Consider the following 21,333-nt stretch of genomic DNA (forward strand, 5'->3'; position numbering starts at 1 on the left):
GGTCAGAAATTGATGTAAACAACATTAAAGCCTGGGTCCATCCTGCCTTTTATCAGTGGTTCAGAATGGTGGTGATAGTGTAATGGTGTCTTGGGACACTTTGGGCCGCTTAGTACCAACTGAGCATCATTTAAATGCCTCAGACTACCTGAGTACTGTTGCTGACCATGTCTGTCCCTTTATGACCACAGTGTACCCATCTTCTAATGGCTTCTTCAAGCAAGAAAACGCACCATGTCACAAAACTCAAATCATCTCAAACTGGTTCCTACAAGATGACACTGATTCCACTGTACTTAAATGGACTCCGCGGTCACCAGAACTCAGTCAAATAGAGCACTTTTGAGAAATGGTGGAACAGAAGATTTGGCTCATGGATGTCCAGCCAGCTAACCTGTAACAACTGTGTGATGCAATCAAGTCAATATGAACCAAAATCTCTGGGGAAATTTCCAGCACCTTGTTAAATCTATGCTATGAAAAATGGTTGAAATCTATAGTTAAATAGACATAATAATTATGTATGTAATAATTAAACATTATTAAAAACAAAAACAAAAAATGAACGTTCTGGTTTGCTTTTAGCCAATTCTTGCTGTTCACATGCTGCCTATAGATGCTAAATAGAAAGATGTTTTTGTTTTCTGCAATGCATTTTCCATTCTTCACTTGCGTACAAAAACCAGAGTAACGCACACTAAAGAAAAGACAGATTTTTCCAGTGCCTAGGATTATAATAATACAATATAGATGCAGACTGAAAGATAACTCCTGCAACTATATTATTAAATTCTGCTATAATATACTGAGACTAGATTGTAAATGAGGTTTTTAGATAGATACCACAAATTATTGTATTTTGTCTGAACATCACCCGAAGCGGTTTATGCTGTGCCATCTAGCAAATATTCAATATCCACCCACTGATGCAAACTGGTGCCTTCATTTATACAGTGGGAACTCTAACATAATGAGCAATGTTCCAAATGTTGGTGTGGGGTTGTAATTTTCCCTCAGTGTGTATTCACGCTACGCTAATCAAAAGTTGACCAAAAGTACATTCTTTTTCTGAAAACTGAAGAAACTCTGCCCGTTTTTTTAAGCCCTCCCTGCACCAACCGGTGTTCCATTATCATCAAATTATAATCAACCAAACTTGAACCCATTACAAGTTTAGAAAAATATTTCCACCTGAGCAGCATCTTTTTTGGGTTCGGGTTTGGGCCTCTCTGAATTTTCAAGCCCATCTGAGGCTCTGTGACCTGATAACTTTAAGGCTTATTTTAATGGGAGGATGCACATTTCTTTGGACAGCGGTTTGTGGGTTGTCAATGATTCATTAGGAAGCCTGCGGAGGACATTTACCTCAGAGGCTGAAAAAAAGACACATTGTGCGGGACAAAAAAATTTGCGCACCACACTAAAGAGGAAAAACAGCACAAAAAAACCATATAAAAAATTGGTAAGATCCCATGTTAGTAAGTACAGAATTTACACAAGCATTGTTTAAAAAGCCAAGTGCACATGCACCACCACACATACACAAAAGAAAAAAAGTCATTGACTTCAAAGGGCCTATATCACAGTACCCACGCTCATGAACAGAAGCAGAGGGCAACTTTTAATTTTAAAGTGTGTGCTAATGAGGTTTGGAGAGAAAGAAAGAGTGCGTGCATGTGTCTGTCTGCGTATGTACAGTATTTGTCTAAGTATTCTCCATAGTAACAATCCATTGGCAAGTGTTTATGTAGTGGGAGTCTGGGGACAGGGTTTATCAAGGAAATACCAAGCTGGAGAAAGAAATTAATTTCTTCCTTTGTGGATTTGTAGACCACACAGAGCCTCGCATTTGATCCAACCATGTTTAATCCTGTGCTAATAGTAACAGCTGATAGGGCATGTGTGTCTCTCAAAATTATCAGGACACACTTGCAGGCTGCTTGGAGGATAATGCGGCTGTATTGTAATGGAATAATTATTACAGAAAGAGAGTCGGATTTTATTGCCTTTGTTTCACTTTATTACCCCAGTCATGTTTAACCCAGAAATGTGCACACACACACACACACACACACACACACACACACACACACACACACACACACACACACACACACACACACACACACACACACACACACACCAGTCACTAGCCATGAAGAAATTTCATTCATTGGCCTTAACACTTTGCATATGACTGGGTAGCAGTAGTGATTTATAGTCAGCAGCCTGTGTTGTTTATGTGTTTTTGACTATATTTTTCAAGTAAATACATCAGTTTCTTTTGTCGTGAAGACTTAAGATTGGGTGGGCTTTAATGGGATTTTCTGGTTTTTAAGTGGGCTGCAGTACTCTTGACTTTTGGGAATGGCTATAATATAGTTTTGAACCACATAGTCTCTTAATTTTTTAATTCAGGTGTTTTTAGTTCTACTGCTACAAGTGATTAAAATCAGGTCATGTAGTCTGACTTTACAAACATCTGTGAAAGAATGGGGTGTTCTAAAGAGGTCACTGATTTCAAGTCTGGTACTGTAATAGGAGGCCACCTCCTTCTAGATGCTCCACAATCAACAAGTGGTATTATTGCCAAGTAGAAGCATTTACAAACCAAATCAGGACTGATGTGCATAGTGTGATAAAGTCACCAACCTGCATTGCTGCGGAGTTCCAAACATCCTCTGACATTAACATCAGCAATGAAACTGTGAGCCAGGAGCTTCATGGCATGGGTTTCCATGGCTGAGCAGCCCATACAGGTGTAATATCTAAGTGGTCTAGTACTTTTATTCATGTAGTACAGCAATATTATAAAATGCATGAGTTTATCAGTGAATGTGTGCAAACCTTTAGAGTCAACAACACAGTTTGTACAGAAGCTGAAATGACTGCTGTGAAATTCATGTAAGGTAGGTTTGAGGGATTAATAAAAACAACATATGAAAAAAGAAGATAAAATTTGCTTTTGTTGCATTTTATGCACTGTCTGATGTGTAAGGAGTTTAGGTAATTATTTCAGGATGCACTGACCCACGTTTAGCTAGTTCGTTCCTGAAATTGTCTAAATACTTTGGAGGTATTATGAAAAGTTTGACGAGCTACAGGTGAGAAGAAATTGACAAAAGCAAGACGCACACAGTGAGAAGGATGAGTAATTTCTCTCTTTTTCTTCTTCCCCATTCAAGTCTCTGTTGGATAATAGATGAAATGGTGCAGAGAGAAGGGCGTGTGGGAGGGAAGCAGATTGTTAATTAAACGCTGAGACAGCGGCGTTTCCCTTCCTGCAACTGAAAAAATTCAACCTCTAAACAGAATGGAGTTAATTACCGACTGCCAGGGTTTCGTTTGGAGAGACGCTGGACACACTTAACATTGAATTTATCATCACAGCTTGCACTCTGCCTCTCTCTGTAACAGCTGCAGAGGGGACAAGCGGATACAAATGCATAGTAACGTGTAACACGCACACAAAAATGCACATTAAACTGCATGTATTTCCACAGATAGCTGAGTGCATTGATTCATTCCTCGTGGCCACAGGTTGATTCCTATTCACACATAAAAAAACGGGTATTCACGGGGCACAATGCTACACCTCGCACCTGCGCCCAGAGATGTGAAAAACATGAGCGCGCACTCACACGTTCAAGGAATTAGGATTCAGTCACATTCAATTCCACAGCGAAGGCTCAATAATCAGGTTATTAGTGATAAACGGAGAGCTCGGTGTGTTGGTGCTCAGTGGATAAAGAGCTCATAATTCAATTAGCCCATTGTAGATGAACGTGCTACAACTGGCAAATTATGTAACAAACTGACTATTACAGTGACACAATACAGCTGTTATCTGAAGTGAATGAAGAGATTTTCTTACAGTTTCCACATTAGCATGCGCAGCGTGTGATCATATGTCTCCAAACAATTAATTATCCAGTTTACACACAATCAGCCAAATTACGAGCCTTTGACTGTAAGACGAGAACAGCTGAAAGTTAAAATTGACTGAACAGCTTTTCACACTTTGATTTCTCTAAATATAGCACTAATTCAGACTTAATCCAATAATGATGAACATTATTGACATAACAAATGCCAGTAAATAATGTGTTTACTGCTTTGTTTATCCAGAGGATAATGAGTGTCTAATGCTCTCAGCCACAGTTTCCCTCCTCGGGAAACAGCAGCACACTGCTGACTTGATTTGCTTTGGAGACAACTTGAGGTGCTGATTTTAAAGATTACAGAATACACTAACAATATTTTTGCATATTAGAAGTTTTTGACAAAGAGCAGAAATGTAGGCTACAAATTTTCATGATATTTTTTGCCATCAAATATTTTTCTTGACTTTTTCTTTTTATGCGTGTCTGTGTTTGGAACGTGAAGCCAGTCCTATGTTTCCCGTGCCCTGCTGTGCTAGGATTTGGATATTGAACCTTGTTTCCTGTTAAGCTTTCAACTTGACGTTAAAAAAGAAGCTGTTGATGCGTCTCCTGACCTGCCTTGCAGCTTTGCTTTTAGCTGAGAAGCAAAAGGTGTGCGCTAATATCTGACGTTCACTTTTAACATGCCGTCATTTTTTTTTCCTTTTCTGCACCATCAAATACATGAAGTGTTTGGCTGCGATAGTGACAGCCAAGTGTGCGCGCATGCGTGTGTGGAGAAGCTCTTAAGTTCACAGACAATATTTGATATTTTCTTTATCTGGGAAGCCTGTTCTCCACAGGGACAGTTATTAATGATGGGTGTGAGGCTGTGAAACAAACAGTGATTTAATCACTTTTATGCTGCTCCAAGGACAATGGTGGGAGAATGCAATCATCAGCGCTTGTGCATTTGAGTGTATGCGTGTACATATGCCACGCTGTATTTATTTCTGATTTGCTGTTTTTGTATATGTATGCAAAAGTGCATGTCTACTTGGTCATTATCCTTGAGAACGTATTTTGAACCTTTAAATATTTGCTTCTTATGTGTGTCTGTGTGAGAATGAGTGTAAATGTGTGAGTGTGTAGGGGAGTGGGGTAGAGGTGGGTACTTGTGCAGATTTTGTCACTTTAGTGATTATCCTTGAGAGGCTTTTAATTTGAGGCTAATGAGTATTTGTTTTAGCGCTCATGCACTCCGGTGTGCGCATTTATGTGGATCTGTGTGCTTGTGTGTGTGTGCGTGTGTGTGATTAAGGGCTGTGACATAGTGAAAGCGACAGACTGTACAGATGTTCAATAAATGGTCTGGAACAGGCAGGGAGGAAAGGGGACATCATTCATACTTTCTCACTTCTATATACAGACACACACACACACACACACACACACACACACACACACACACACACACACACACACACACACACACACACACTCCCAGAGACAAGTGAATGAAATGAATGTGTAGACTCACGCACAAAAGACATGGATACACAATGTCCATCATACATTCTGTACAGATATAACAAAGGCAATGTACAACAATGACAAAATCCTACACACTTACACACACATGCTGCTAAAAAGAATTAACACAATAGCTAATGATTGAATGCAGCCAGAGTGAATTAACAGCTTAAAAAAACCACCTCCTGAGGTGGCTGAAAACAGTATGCAACAGTGTGTCCGTGTGTGTGTGAGAGGGCTGAGGGATCAAGGCGGAACCAGGTAGACAGAAATCTTCATTATCTCATATTGTGAGTGAAATAACTAATATTGCCGCACTCGACAATAGTAAATTAAGGAGCGTGAAGTGGGTACAGACGATATTTCTTGCCACTTACTCTGTGCAGTGGCGTGATTTTAAATCATTCATGCCCCATTCATCTTTTCCTTTGTTTCTTACAGTTTTCTCTCCTGTGATCAACACCACCTACCTCCACCATCATCTCAATTCATTTTAGCAAATTCTTTTTTTTAATGCTCGTTCTCCTTTCCTGCTTTTTCCCCCTCCTCAGCTTCCCACTCTGTTTATTTTCACTTCTTCCTTTTAGTCTTTTTCGGTATCAATTTTAACATCCCTTTTCTTCTTCAGCATTCCTCTCTTATAATTTCCCAGTCCCCCAGATTCCTCCTACCCTTTCTCTACTTTCTTCCTACCTAGTCCGCTCTTACCTGTCAGTTTTTGTTTAATCTTTTCAAATGTTTTTTGTCTTGAATCTTTTGGAGGGCAAATTGTATTGAACAGCCAGTACTATTTTACGTTCAGTCATGTCTCTTCCCGGACTTTAGTGAATATGTTGCTTTCTTTCTCTGCTGCCATGTTAACCAACCACTTACTCTTACCTTTATCTCAAAGCTGTGAGGATGTTCGAAGTGTTAAAGCCTTCGTCAGAGGCCTCGACACAGAGTGCTTTGAGTAGTTTCATGAAATGTGTACAAGCCAACCCGAGAGTGAAATTAGTGTTGAAACAGAATGGAAAATGCAAATCAGTGAATCTAAAATAGATGATGCAATCTGTCCCTCCTTTTGCTTTTCCCCCCTCTTCTGTCTCAGGTGGTGTGTGTATTGCCCAGTCCTTGAAGATCCCCAGGGAGCCCAGGCCAGGGGAGTTTGACAAGATCATCAGACGCCTGCTGGAGACCTCCAATGCCAGGGCCATCATCATGTTCGCTAATGAGGATGACATACGGTACGTGTTGTGCACTTTAAAAACGAACCCTGCTGGTCAACTTTCCCGCTGCTATCAGGTGTACTTTTTTGTTTAATAAGGTTTTCTGTGACATTTTCAACATATTTTACAATAGAAACCTTTTGACACCTACATGCTCGCTGTGATTACAATTATGTTATTCTGAAGAAGAAAAGACCTGGTTTTCATATCGCTATTCTTTAGCAACTCACTTGGTTAGAAGTGTTGCATTGTGGTACCGACCTAAGAGTTCGCACTATACTACAGGCACAATTATTGCACTATATATCGTTAAAATGGTCTGGCCTTTCAGTTATTTATGTAAACACAGAGGGATTTACATCTTGAATGATGATGTACATAATTATTAGGCAGTTAGGAAAATGTGCCAAAACTGAGATTTAAACAAAAAATTCAAATATTATAAAATGCCATTTTGACTCATACCTCCCCCTGAAATGGCTTAATTACTGGTCAATCAGACCTCTTGTCTTTGGGTCATGCAAAAATGCTTGAGGAAGAAAGCCTTTTTAGATAAATGCTGTCCAGAATGCTAAGCTACAAAATGCTTGAGATTTGGAAATAAATACTTGATGACATGTTTTTCACACATTTTATGGACAAAAAAAATAGGAGTCACTACTCACAGGCTAGACGGATGCTGCCTGTTGCTGCATCAGTTATAGATATAAGCAGCGTTACAAGAAAAAGGCTGCAGTGATCTTTATGTAGGGTTAAGCCTAAATCACATGCTTCCAAGTACCCCACTGCTCGACTTGTCTCCTGTAGTCTATCTTCAGATATTTGAATTATCTTTTCTTTTTTCTTTTTCTAAAACAGACGAGTTCTGGATGCAGCTAAAAGGAACAACCAGACGGGTCACTTCCTGTGGGTGGGTTCAGACAGCTGGGGGTCCAAGATCTCCCCTGTGATTGGCCAGGAGAGGGTGGCTGAGGGGGCCATCACAATTCTTCCCAAAAGGGCATCTGTGGATGGTAAGGATAATAATAGGCATATACGAAGCTGTCAGCAGGTAATAACTGAGAAGATGTGAGGAATAATAAAAGTAGTTCTCACCTGCACTGAAACTGGATTTGTGGCAAATGAAAGAAAGCCGAAGCAGCGGCTGCTCAAACTTTGATAGATCAAATTAAGGAGACAGGGGAAAGACCAGAGACAGAAATGAAATGGACTCATGTTCTCTCACTTTTGATCCCAGTGGGCAACAAGTTTTTGCCAATACACCAGGGAGAATATCCTCATTTGCTCTCTGTCAGAGCTCTCTATTAGATAATTGACTCCTGGAGGGCCACATAGGCGACAAGATATAAACTGGAAGCGAGGGAGAGAAATAGAACTTTAAATGAATCAAAGGGAGCTTTGGCAGATTCACAAGAAAGGCTATGTGGACTTTAAAAAAAGACAGAAGAGATGTGAGTGAGGATTAATGACTAGACTTTCTTTTGGTACACCTGGAAACATAATGCAGTGTAATGCAGTAATTCTGCAACATATGTTATATAAAGCTTAAAATGTGTCTGTAATTTATAGTGACACAGTATAGTACATTGACTCAAACACGGGATCTTTTGCACATGAGGTAAATGTTCTCTTATGCATTGAGAATTATTCTGATGCCATGACAAGCTCATTGAAATCATTTTTGGGCTGCCAATGCTGTATAATTTAGCTTTTATTTCCATAGGAAACAAAAGAAAAGTAAATGAAATTGTTGGCCTTCCTGGTAAAAACAGATGTCTTCGGCCTGTACTTTGGAAATACTTCCTTGCTGTAACTTTAATAATTTAAGGCAAAACTTTGCTTCACAACTGGTCCAAAGACACCACAATGTTGTTTTTAACGCAGTGAGGCAGCAGTTTTAAGTTGTGTTAATATGCCACAAATTCCCTCAACAGTGTGAAATTGTGTTTACCTTTGCTATTGCAGTTGCCAGAAACAAGGGAAACAGCTAGTCTCAAACAAAACAAAACAAAAAAGAAAAAAAAAGTCACTCTAAGTGCATGAGTCACTTTTACATTTTTTATAAGGAATATAACACCAGATAATATTTTTTTTATCTTTGAAAAAAGGCTTTCTGTTTTTCCCACTCAGTAGTCTTTGAACTAAGCTAACTGTCTTCAGGCTCAGGCTTCACATTTAATGTGCAGATTAGAGGCAGAAGCATCAAATAACATTTCTGATATGAGCAACTTTGTTCATTTCAGAGGTACTTTTTTATGCCCAGCGACAGTCATGGCCAGAGGCATTATGTTTTTACATAAATAATCCATATGCATAGCAGAAAAATAAATGTGGTGAACACATTTATTTTTCTGAAGGTAGACAAAGCTGACAAACCCAACCTGTGCTATTCTTGTGAATGTGATATCTCGGGAACACTGGGAGGAAATTTCATTCCACCTGTCTTAAATGTTCTCTTGGAAATAAGCATAGCTATCAGAATTTGGTACTCAAAGATCTCTGTGACATCATGAGTATTTTTGTGGGGGGGGGGGGGGGTTGCCACAAGTTGGTTCATTTGAATAAATTTTACACAGATATCTAATTGGATAAAATGATTAGCTGGTGTCATTTTATATCTAAAAGGTGAGAGCTCTGCTTCACTGTGACATGCTAATGTTTTGCAAAAACACACTTTCTGGCTGTTATTCAACACCATAATTCAGGAGTAGATGCGGAGATGTTGAGCACTTTCAATTTGGTCAGATACTAAAGTGGTGACACTAATCTTTGGTGGCCACATATTAAATTCCATTAATATTTTTACTCCATATATTATGAGTCTGGGCAGACATTGATATATTACTTTACGTAGCTGGTTGGAAGAGGCTTAATAAACACTACAGTATTTTATTTTATTTTTTACTAACCTGAAATTGTATTACCCTTTAAAGAACTTTAGAACTAAAGTCTACATGGTTTCATCTCTATTCATCAGTACTTAAATACAGTTTTAAATGAATATATCATTGTTCACAGAGTTCAGTTTTAACACTGATTCAGACTGAAGACAGGTTGGCTTGGTTATATCTATGTATCATTACACATGACACTAAAAATGTCATATGAACTTATTGTTTTACAGTCTATAAGAAAGCAGTGCAAGAGATGTACCAAAATATAATCTAAAATGTAATCATAGGAACTGTGTGCTTCCAAACAACTGCCCATCTGGTAGCAATACTTCTAATTTTCTATTATCATTGAATTAAGTTAGTGCTTTTTAGACCCTCAAAGTACCACAAATGATTATATTTCTGTTTTCAGGAACGTAACGTTATCACAATGGGAAGCACGTGATTCCACATGGCACAACTTACTGTTGAGGCACACAAAGAGTAAGACTAATATTCCCAGCAGTCAAATATCAGTAGAGCGTCCCAGGTGCACACATTACCCATTTCCACAACAGCACATTGAATTAATCAGGAGAGATCTTTTTAGCTTTCACAGTGAGTTTGGCATGGCACAGGCTGTCACACCTCACATGGGATAAAGTGTTACACTTAACTACAGTGCATGTGTTGCGCCTTCTTAGTTAAGTGTAAATGTTTCTTTGCAGTCTTCTTGCAAGACTGCAAAGAAACATTTCTTCTTGACCACCAAGTCACAAGCCATCTATGGTTAGATGTAGGACTTGGGTTAGAGAAAAGTCTACTGCTTTTAAAGTACTGTGTAAAGTCTTGAGCCATGCTTCATTTCTTTAAATTTAGCTTCCAAAGAGCCAGATTTTCAAAAGGCCTTTCAGAGTTTTTCTTTGGACACGGGTTGCTTTTTCACTCATGTTCAGTCCACTCTACTTTCAGCAAACTCTGCAAGACAAGAAGACAAAAGAAGATGTCTCAGGCTTAAAACTATCTACAGTGGCTGAACAGTTTAGGAAAGTTATCTCCTTAAGAAACAGGGAAAAATCAGTAACGACCTGACACAGGACCTGACAGCCTCATCAGAAATGGTCTCAGTGGAAGAGTGGCTGTCAAAAAGCCATTCTTAAGGAAGGGAAATGGTAAGGATGAGATATGCCAAATTATACAAGGATAAAAGTCAATGGCAACAGCTCTTATGGAGTCTTTGTTAGTGTGCATGGAGGAGGTGAGGAGAGAGGTACAGCAGTGAATGTCTACAGCATCTATAAAACACGGTGGACGCTCTGTTGTGGTTTGGGGCTGCATTTCAGTAAGTGGTGTCGGAGATCTTGTCAGAATTTATGAAATTATGAACACATATATTAGATTTTGATCTATCATGCAATACCATCTGGAAAGCATCTGACTGGCAGCCATTTTCAATATGACAATGCAATGATCCCAAACACAAACACATGGCAGTACAGCAAAAGCATGCCTGGACAGAAAAAACACAATTGAGCACCATTAATCATGGATAGGCCTCCCCAGCGCCTGGACCTCAACATTATTGAAGCAATGTTGGACCATGAGACAGAGCACAGGACAAAAAGCACCCAACAACAAGAAGAGCTTTGAATGTCCTTGAGGAAGCCTGAAGAACTATTCCTGAAGACTACTTGAAGAAATTACGAGAAAGCTTGCCTAAGAAGTTCGGGCTGTGTTAAAGAGTAAAGACAATCATATCAAATACTGACTTTAAAGCTCATGTACAAACTCTGTTTTTGCCTTATATGCTGTATTTCTATGTTTTTTTTGCATATCTTTTTTTAAATAAATCACTGCACTGAGTTTTTATTTTCCTAGCAAAATGTAAAAATGAGGAGTGACTCAAGGCTTTTGCACAATACTGAATTTTTGCATATTTGGAACATCCAAAACAGAAAAAATCCAATCCATTAACTGAAAACCTACATTTGTCAAATATATATCAGAGAATTCATGTCAAAGCTAAAATCCTCTAGTTTGTAAAAGTTTTACTGTAGCAAATGGCTAAAATGAAAGTCTAACCCTGCACAGAAACCTAGAAAGATAGCCGATGAGCTGATGAATTGTTAAAAGATTCATGTGGCAGATAAAATGCCATGCATTTAAGTTCTATGAGGTGCATATTTGCACCTCATAGAACTTAAGAAGCTTCTCTCACATTTAATTATGGTATGAAGAAAGTAGTAGAAGAGTTTTTTCTCATCTGCACGTCTCTTTTCTTTTGCCTGTATCTTTATTCCAGCCTGCCACTTGCTGACAGGTATTTCATTCCTATGAGTGGAGAAACGTGTTCCCCTCTTTTAGTTCCTCTTCTCTTGTTATTAAAATGGACAAGTATCCAATTTATTGTGGAAGCTTATTTTAAAATCTTTGCTCTCCTTTCTCTTTACATCAGTATTTGATAGGAGCTCCAATACTGACCGGCTCAACCAAAATAGCTTTTCAGTCATACCATACGTGGGCTATTCATAACCTACGCATTTATGTGTCAAAATGTATTACATTGTGCTGAACACCTAATTTTCTAGCACAGACAGGCTCAGTAGAAATGAAGCCAATAACCCCTGAAGCACCGGTGCCCTCTCCTATTACGCCATTTAACAATATCTGGGTTGAAAGTGTCGAAACCAGCTCTTCTAAACAAAATAAAAAGGGAGATGTATTCAGAAGAGTTTTAAAAAGAAAAACAAAAAAAATAACAACCCATTTTCATACTTTTTAACCTTTGCCCTGTCTGTCTTTTACACAGCATTTGACCGGTATTTCCGTAGCCGTTCGCTGTCCAACAACAGAAGAAATGTTTGGTTTGCTGAATTCTGGGAGGAAAACTTTAACTGTAAACTGGGAATGCATGGTAAACGGCCTGGCAGCCTGAAGAAATGCACAGGTAAGACTACATTTGACTTCTTCCATTATTTCACTTGCTATCAACCATTTGGGGAAAAAATCAATAAAGCTTAATTGTGTGAATTGTTATTTGACTAGAGATCCAAAGAGAGATGAAAATGCTCCAAGGGACTTTGGAGTTTTACACTTGAGGGTATAACGGATTGTTTTGTTTAGCTGTAATTCTACAGATCTATACGAGCTCGTAAGTTTTACTTTCTGAGAAGTGTAGCAGAAGGTCAGCTATAATTGGTCTTCCTTTATCCCTGCATCGGCTACCTCCTTGCATCATAACCAGTGTCATTCTTCTTATTTTGGTGCAGCGTAAAACAATAACTAGGCACACCCGACTGACAATTTTCAGGGAAACCAGTTCATCCTAAAAGCAGGCCCAGCTTTTCATATTATGGCTGCCAGCTGATTAACCACATCACATTAGATTGAATAAGTCTTCATTAAAACATTGTAGCTCTGAAAGTCTGTCATCAGAGACAAATACTGTCTTCTAATTAGTGTATATATATATATTGTGGAGTGCACTGCTGGCTGTAATAAGTAACCTTAAACCCCAGATCAAATTAGCTGTTGGGATTTAAGAAGCAATATAGCTCAACAAGAGCAACTGTTTGTGTACTCGAAGCTTGAAGGGAAATTAAATAGTTGTTGGAGTATGTGCTTGTAAATGTGGCAGTGCACTCTCTTCGGTGCGTTTTGTTTTGTGTGTTTGTGCGTAGGGTATATATGTGTATTAGTTCTGTAATAAGCACTTCTTGGTGTCATTTTTTGGTTTTTTGCATTGCTTTTATATGATTTATGGTGGTTTGACCTGCATTTTTCAATCCTAGTCCAAATTGTCTGCAGCTTGTTATTTTACAAACAACCCAACACTACAGCTGATTTGTGTCTTGTGCTGTCTTCACATTCATGTGCACGTGATCCAGATGGTGCTGTGTGTGCACTTTTTCAGTGCCTACACCTGTCACTGGCTAGATAAAAAAGTTAGCAATGCCAGTGGACATGACCTGTAGGTATACCTCTGTGCTGCCGTGATCGGGTCTGTATGTTTATGTGTGTGTCATAGCGACTACTCCCTGGCTGATGCCTGCCACTGGCTCACATAATTAGGTTTGTAAGGGCTGTGACTCCCATTGACCGTCTATTACTAGCCGTGGCATCTGTGTATGTGGGCATCTATGTGTCGAGGGCCCTGTAGTCATGAAGCAGAGTCCATTAATTCCAAGTGCTGGGGTTTGTGACCTCCAAATCATCAACACAGAAGCCAATCAGCAGCCTGCTGCTCAAGGTCACTGTTGTGAGACAGCTGATGGGAGGATGTGGAAATGGATGTGATTATTGCACGTGATTGGGCTGGGAGTGGGGGGGCGGTGAGATGATGTCAACAAAAAATTAACAGTTAGAAAAACTGAAAAATGCAGTTGGAAACAAATTACACAAACAGTGACAAAGATAGCATAATAAGATATTCAAGTAACATGGGAAATATGATAAATGGGAGTGGGCAAATTAATCGTAGATTGTAAGACTGGGAAAAGGATACGGGAATTAAATAGTTTTTTTCTGAGTCTGAAGAACTTGAGGTTTAACCTATTAATCTTAAAAGATCGGATGGGGTGATGACCTGGAGTGTTTGATGGTGTTCATGAGAATAGTCATCATTACATATGTATTATCAGAGAAGGTTGAAAATGCAAAATAGTGTGTAATTACCTCTGCCACGGAGGTTATGTTTTTGGTTGTGTGTGTGTGTGTGTGTGTGTGTGTGTGTGTCTCTGCAAATATGACAGCTCAAAGTTTTCTTTTTCCTTTTTTTAAATTCTGGTAAAACTTTGTAGGGGTTTAGCGTGGGCTCATGTTAACAATCCAGCCAAACTTAGTTTACATTCTCCAAGGTCTTCAAGGTCAAATTACTGGATTTTCAACTTAGAAACTATGATTCTTCCAAGTGTGGTGTGTATTGTCAACATATAGAAAGTACCATATAAAGATTTCAAATATCATGTCACATTTGACCTCTGACCTCTCCTTCAGGGTCAGTAGCTCGATCTGGAGGTCCAAATGATAATAATGTTATATAGAGAGAGTTATATAGAACTATGTTTCTTACTGCAACTTTTTTGTATTGAGAACATATATGCATATAGGGATTGATATATGGTGATTCTAAATATCACGTGATTTTGGACCTTTGACCTCTCTGTCAAGGTCAAATAAGGTGAAACTTTCATAAAATGACTTTTATCTTTAAAACTGTGCTTAAAATTCTACTGCACTTGTTTTTATTGAAAACATCTGGAAATGATACTGGTATATATGGATTACAAATATCACATTATAGTTTGCATCCAAATATCATGTTGCATTTGACCTCTAACTTAACTCTTACATTTCTCATCTACCTTTCTTTCAAGCTGCGTGGTTAGATAGAAATATACTGTAATATAATATTATATAATACACTCATTATTCATGTCCAGTTATCAATCAATATTTATTATCCATGACTTGCTCTATATATTGGTGTAATCAAAGTAAACCAAATATGTCTGCCATATTTTAAAGTTATATACATGGTTCTAATAAATCCTCTTTTAAGTATTGTGTATTATATTTTATAAAAGCACTCATTTTGTCTTTGTATTTTGTCTTTTTGCTGCACATTTATTTGCTCCAAATGAGTGTGCAAAAATTACAGCATATTCCTCTGAGGTTTAGCAGTGAAGTAGTTTGCAATGGAACAGCTTGAGTAGTTCACAGTTACATTATAACCCAAGCAGCATTTGTTTGCTGTATTATGCTGCATAAAAGAAAAATGGCTTTTGTCAGATACAGGCCGTTGACACATAAAGAAAATGAAGCCCCATGTCCATCACCAAATGACTCTTGCGTCATTTTCTCTTTACTTCCTTTCTCTACTCTCTTAATTTAACCTGGGAGATATTGTTTCCTTTATTCTTGTCAGTACAAAATGAGTTACATGAAGATGATGCATTTTTCATAGGAATATCCCCAGCCTACTGTATAATGTAAAAAAAACATACGTAGCATCATAGTAGCTACATGATATCCAGTGATTTGCTGCTAAAGCTACTACGACCAGCCAGACATCTGTTCTTCAGTCCAAAAAATGCATTTTAATGATTTATTTAGAGTACATTACCACAACTTTCAGCTTTCATCATTTCATCTTTCATCAAGAGAATAGTAAGCACACAAAAAAGGGGAAATCCAAGGCACTCAGGCTGCTGAGTGAAAAGTAAAAAGCCTCTTTTTGAGACATGGCTCATGAGAACATCAACCGACAACTCGGATGCTGGAATAAAAGTGTGCTCTGTTGAAGACATACATTTAGGTAAAACTAATGCTTCAGGGCAAACTGATTTAGGCAGACACCAGATCACAAATAAGACTACACACTTACATGGCCAGAAACTCCCATGCATACTGCTTGTCAAGGTTATTATCGTTAACGAAAACTAACGAAATAACGAAAACTAGAAGTGATAAAACATTTTCGTTAACGGAAATAAAAATAAAAACAAAAAAAGGAAAACTAACTAAAACTGTAATGAGTGTTCACAAAACTAACTAAAATTAACTGAATTTATAGCAAAAATGTGTTTAGTTTTCGTTGATGTGTGTGTGTCATACAATAGTCAAGGGTGAAAATGAAGTTTAGTTTCCAGGTTTTTTTCTTGCTGTGTCTAATTATGCCAGCAGGTGGCAAGTACGTTAGTCGAGTCGTCTGTGTTGCTGCTCCGTCCACGCGCAGAATCATGTCAGGAAAAGTCGGGAGAAAGCGCCAGAGTCCAATTTGGGATTACTTTGAATATGACTGTGTTTTGGATAAAGCAAGTGTCTTGTAGTGGAAAGAGACAAATTATGAGGGACATTTCTAAAGGGAAAAAAATCCCACAAACCATAAAGTGCACTCAAGAAGTTCACACAAGAAGGCTAACCTAGCTTACCTTGAGAAGGTAAGTGAGCACGCCCAACCCTCATCCCCAGAAAACAGAAGCTAACCAAAGGCAAGGCAGCGTGATGCATCCCGAGACAACAGGACTGGGATATCTACATAACTGTGTGAGTCAACTGACTTCAAAAAGTTTATCAATTCACTTGAACCAAAATTACGAACACCCGGTGCTGCAAGAGTTAATAGTCTCATTGGGGCCAAGATATACATTTTATAGTTGCCTGGTATCAATGGTTGTTCATCTGCCTTTATTTATTTATTTATTTAAAGAACCCATAGGTGGGAATGTGAGTTGTCTGTCTCTGCGTGTTAGCCCTGCGACAGACAGGCGACCTGTCCAGGGTGCAGGATATGGTAGCTGGAATAGCAACATACCCAAGGATAAGCAGAAGAGCATGACTGATATGATGAAACTGGGATTTTGTTACACTTAATTATTGCAGACACAACTAAAACTATAACTGAAACTAATCAAAACTAAACTGAAACTAAGGATTTTCAAAAAACAAAAACTAAACTAAACTAGCAAACAATTGGTAAAAACTATTTAAAACTGATATAAAATTGAAAATCTGAAGTCAAAACTAAATAAAAATAAAAACAAATGAAAATTGCAAAACTATTAAAACCCTGCTGCTTGTAGAGCATCATGAAGGAAAATGCAACAATTCTTACTATATGTGTGTTACTTTAAAACATGCTTGTTCTTTTTCTGTTTCTAACCCAAGTAGGCACACTCATCGCACGTCTTTCTAAAGATGCCTTTTTGTCACAGCTGCTAAAGCTAGACCAAACACAGCAGGACCAGGCAGTGTCAATGACCCAGAAAATCCATTTGGTGTTTAGCATTTGGTTCCATTTGTTGTTTCAAACTGACTTGCCAGGTAAACTGGATCTGAGCAGGATTTTCACCTATTTGGAGTAATGTGGCACCATAGTGAAGAAGGCTGAAATACACGCACACTGAGATAAAATGCATGACAAAATGTAGATCTATAGAGCGAGTCTACCCACTTCTCCCTTCATACATACAGTAATGCTATTGGAGGTGAATCTCTTAATTTCCAAATGAATCTCTTAAGTTTTCATACATTCTAGAGCATTTCTCTGCTTTCATATGGAGAAACGCACATTAAAATAGGCAAAAACATAAACAATGTTTAATAAAACACAACCACTAGCATCTCTGTCCACAGCCGCCATCAGACCTTGTTCATAGCAGTGGTTGTTGACGAGAGCTGTAAGCCTCAGGTACACTCAGAAGAATTAAAGTGCCCTGTGGACAGTTGGACATTTGTTATCCTGTTGATTTCTATACTTCTGATTTCTTTGCCTTTCTGTCTGAGTGGGTTTTGACTTGTGTCACTCTCAAGGGAATAATACCGGTTTGCTATCGTTCTCTACTTTGTCAGCCATCAAACTTCTTTATCTCACCTTGTCTGTCTTTTTGTCTTTAGATTTCTTGCACCTGCCATTTCCTTCTCTTCTATGAAATCCAAGTTTAAAGTGTTATTTTATGTCAACGTTGAAAAGGTGAAAATCAGTAATGCTGTCTCAGTGTGAGTTTTTGAATTCCTGAGCCGAGCATAAGTTCAGGCCAAGCGCAGTAGCCTTCTACCTGTCTAATTGGCAAGCTTGCTTACAGATTCTGCATATCTGCAAACCATTTTGCAATCCATCTTTACTCCAGCTGCTGTTCATGCTGTTTCTGACCCAATCAATGTCATGTATGTGTCACTAAAGCCTGCCCCATACAGGTTCCTGCTGCTGGTCTCCCTGCCTCTGGCTTTCAGGTTCAGCATGTGGAAGAGTGAGGAGGTCCCAGAATAGAGCCATACTTCTGAGTATAAATTATTGGAGATGGAAATAACAATATTCTTTTGCCTGTAGGAGTCCTGTCTGAAATTATTTTCTCCCTTTGCAAATCAATAACAGTTTTAAATTATGTTATTTTTTTTCTGAACTGAGCCCGCCTTTCCTCTGCACACTCTCACTGTCTTGCAGCCTCTTGTTCTCATCCTAATTTGTATGGCCAGAAAATTAATCTACTGTATTGTTTACACTGTAAACATGGCAAATAAAAGTAATATCTAAGTCTATGTAGTATTTATTTGCAAAGCAATACATAATATATATTTTATGCAGCTGTGTAGTTTCTACTTTCATTCCTTATATTAGCTTATTATTATTTTACGTGAAGTTATAGTTGCATGCATGCTGTTTTTAATGGGTCCAGTAAAACTCATTCAGAGATGTTTTATCTCTATTAAATGAGGGAAAAGCCCGCTGTGCAAATGCAGGTAGTTAAAACCCTACGAAGCAAAGCACAATTCAATGAATACACACCAGAACCAATTTTTAATTATATAAATGTGCAATAAATGGAGAACTGATCTGAATTTGTAAAATACTGTGATGTCCTGGAGTTCCCTCTGCCTCACATTATACCTAGAAAAGACCGTGATTATAAGAAATATTGATATATTGGAAGTTTATGACTCAGTATCTTAAACAACTAGAGGTCACATCTATAAGACTTTGCTGGGGCACAGTGAAGAGAGCCCAAAACTCTTACCCAGGTGAGAAGAAGCCTGAAAAGGATGTATGCATAGTACTCTGTGAGGGGAAAAAACAAAAGAATAACAGTTTCATCTCTCGCCAGTTTTCCTGATTAGCAAAATTACCATAATGCTGTAGCTTCTTTTACAGCTGCCTAATGAAGGTTATGCTCTAACTTCCTTCCTACTTAATAGGCAAACACAGAGGATTATCAAATGCTTGCACACACCACACACACTTCCTCAGTTTAACATAAATAATTAATACTTTATAGAGTATTGTTGATGAGGAATTTATCTTCTAAAGGCTCCTTGGCTAGTTTGATGCCCTTGTTTTCTGAATGCATGAATGCTTTTCTTACTCGGTACAAAAGTCATGCTTTTAAAGACACAGAGCCTTCATCCAACACTAGCGATGTGTGCATGTGTCTGTCTGTGGGAGAAGCACAGTACCATTCCAGAAGTTAATGAGATCCTGACTTAGCCCAGCATGCACACATTTACCCTTGCGTACAAACACATGTTCACTCACTACAAATAGACCATATCCTAACGAGGTCGATGGGGAAGGAGAGTTATTAGGCTCACAGGCTGAATAAACTGTTCCCTCCCCTGTGAAAAGGCCTAAGGATTGAACAGACTGAAGGATGGAGACGAGCACAGATGGAAAGCTTGATGGACAATTAGAGACAGACAGGCACAGACAGACAGATTGCAGACTGTGAGACACAGACAGCAACAGACAGTGCTTTATGACTCCTTCCAACATTAGTTTTCAGTAGGTGAGATGAAGTGTCATTTAGCTGCAGTGAAATGATCCTCTTTCATTTTCTTGCAGAGGACATGGTTATCTATAGCTCTCAATGATGCACTCTGTGTGCATATGTGGTAGCTTATTTATGACTTGCAGTCCTACGATAGAGAGCATGCTTGTAACATGTGCCTTGATTCTTATACTGAGAAACTGTATGGGTGAGCTGCAATCATAGCCACTACTTTGGCATTGGATAAATAAGTAGTGAACTGCACATTTGCCGCTGTTGTATCACAGCCTCACACAAACTGTAATCCATCTTGATGAGACCCAAATCTCATTGTAGAGGAAGGAAAAATAAAGTCCACTAATGAAAAAATGTGGCTAGGAGGCAGGCGTATGCACATAAAATATAATGTATTTGTATGATCATTGTTACCTCAACATGTTCATGTCACGAGTTGAGATGTTGGCCAGCACGATGATGCAGAAGTTAATACTGTTGCCTCACAGCAAGACGGTCCTGAGTTTGAAGCCACTAGCTGACTGGTTGCGTGATTTGTCTCTGAGTACTGTGGCTTCCTCCACAGCCCCAAAACATGCATTTGGTTAGGTTAAATGACACTTCTAAACTGACCATAGGTGTGAATGTGAGCATGAATGGTTGTCTGTCTATGGAAGAAAATGGAAAGATGCAGAAGTGAGTTTTGGACATAAACTATAAAGACAAAACTGACATGAGGTTATAATGCAATTCAAGTTTATTTATTTATGCCAAATCACAGCACAACAGTTGCCTCTTTACTGTGTGGTAAACCCTCCAGTCTTAGAGAGGAAACCCCAACAATCACATGCTCAACAAGCAACGATGGGAAGGAAAAATTCCCTCTTAAACTAAAACCCCCAGCATAACCAGGCTCAGTGAGGTGCAGTCATTTGCTGTGACTAGTTGGTGGATGAGAGAAAAGAAAAGAAAGGGAAGAAAGCATAGTGAGAAAAGACAAAAACTATGGGAGTGAAGACACAATTTAAAGACATGCAGCAGTGATACATTGGGAGTAAAAAGAGAAGACTAATAGAAAAATGCTGAGTATATCATGTGAAGTCCCCTTGCAGCCTGAGCCTATAGCAGCATAAAGAAGGGATGCTTCAGGGCAATGTGATGCTGCTAACTCTGAGCTTTATCAAAAAAGGAAAGTTTTAAGTTTAATCTTAAAAAAAGAAAGAGTGTCTGTCTCTTGAATATGAAATGGTGGCTGGTTCCACAGGAGAGAGACGTGAGAGCTGAAAGCTCTGCCTCCCATTCTACTTCTGGAAACTCTTGGAAGCACAAGCAAGCCTGCTATCTTAGAACAAAGTCTTCAGCTGGGACGATATAGTACTGTAGAGTCTGCATGTGAGGATTTGGATTTAACGGGGACAGACTGGCGACCTCTCTGGGGTGTACCCTCTCATCCTATTGCAGCTGAGAAAGCCTATAGCCCCCCTGCCATCCTGAATTGGATGGGCGGAAGAAAATGAATGGATGGATGAATGGATTTAACAGGGAACCAATGAAGAGAAGCTAATGGTGGGGAAAAAGTGTCTCTTTCTCATTCCTGGCA

The 21,333-nt window shown here is 38.7% G+C and overlaps 2 protein-coding genes across 5 annotated transcripts in view; both read left to right on the top strand.

Moving 5' to 3' along the window:
* Nucleotides 1-21,333, top strand: part of znf800b (zinc finger protein 800b) — a 298,466-nt gene that overhangs the window by 228,066 nt on the left and 49,067 nt on the right. The window lies entirely within an intron of this gene.
* grm8a (glutamate receptor, metabotropic 8a) overlaps nucleotides 1-21,333 on the top strand; it is a 287,983-nt gene that overhangs the window by 195,985 nt on the left and 70,665 nt on the right. For all 4 annotated transcript variants that reach the window (XM_063500399.1, XM_063500400.1, XM_063500397.1 and 1 more), the window contains exons 4-6: nucleotides 6,487-6,622; nucleotides 7,463-7,617; nucleotides 12,287-12,424. In XM_063500399.1, the coding sequence (XP_063356469.1) occupies nucleotides 6,487-6,622; nucleotides 7,463-7,617; nucleotides 12,287-12,424 (429 nt within the window). The remainder of the gene's footprint in view (nucleotides 1-6,486; nucleotides 6,623-7,462; nucleotides 7,618-12,286; nucleotides 12,425-21,333) is intronic.

This window comes from Pelmatolapia mariae, linkage group LG17 (assembly GCF_036321145.2).
Source record: "Pelmatolapia mariae isolate MD_Pm_ZW linkage group LG17, Pm_UMD_F_2, whole genome shotgun sequence".
Lineage (NCBI taxonomy): Eukaryota > Metazoa > Chordata > Actinopteri > Cichliformes > Cichlidae > Pelmatolapia > Pelmatolapia mariae.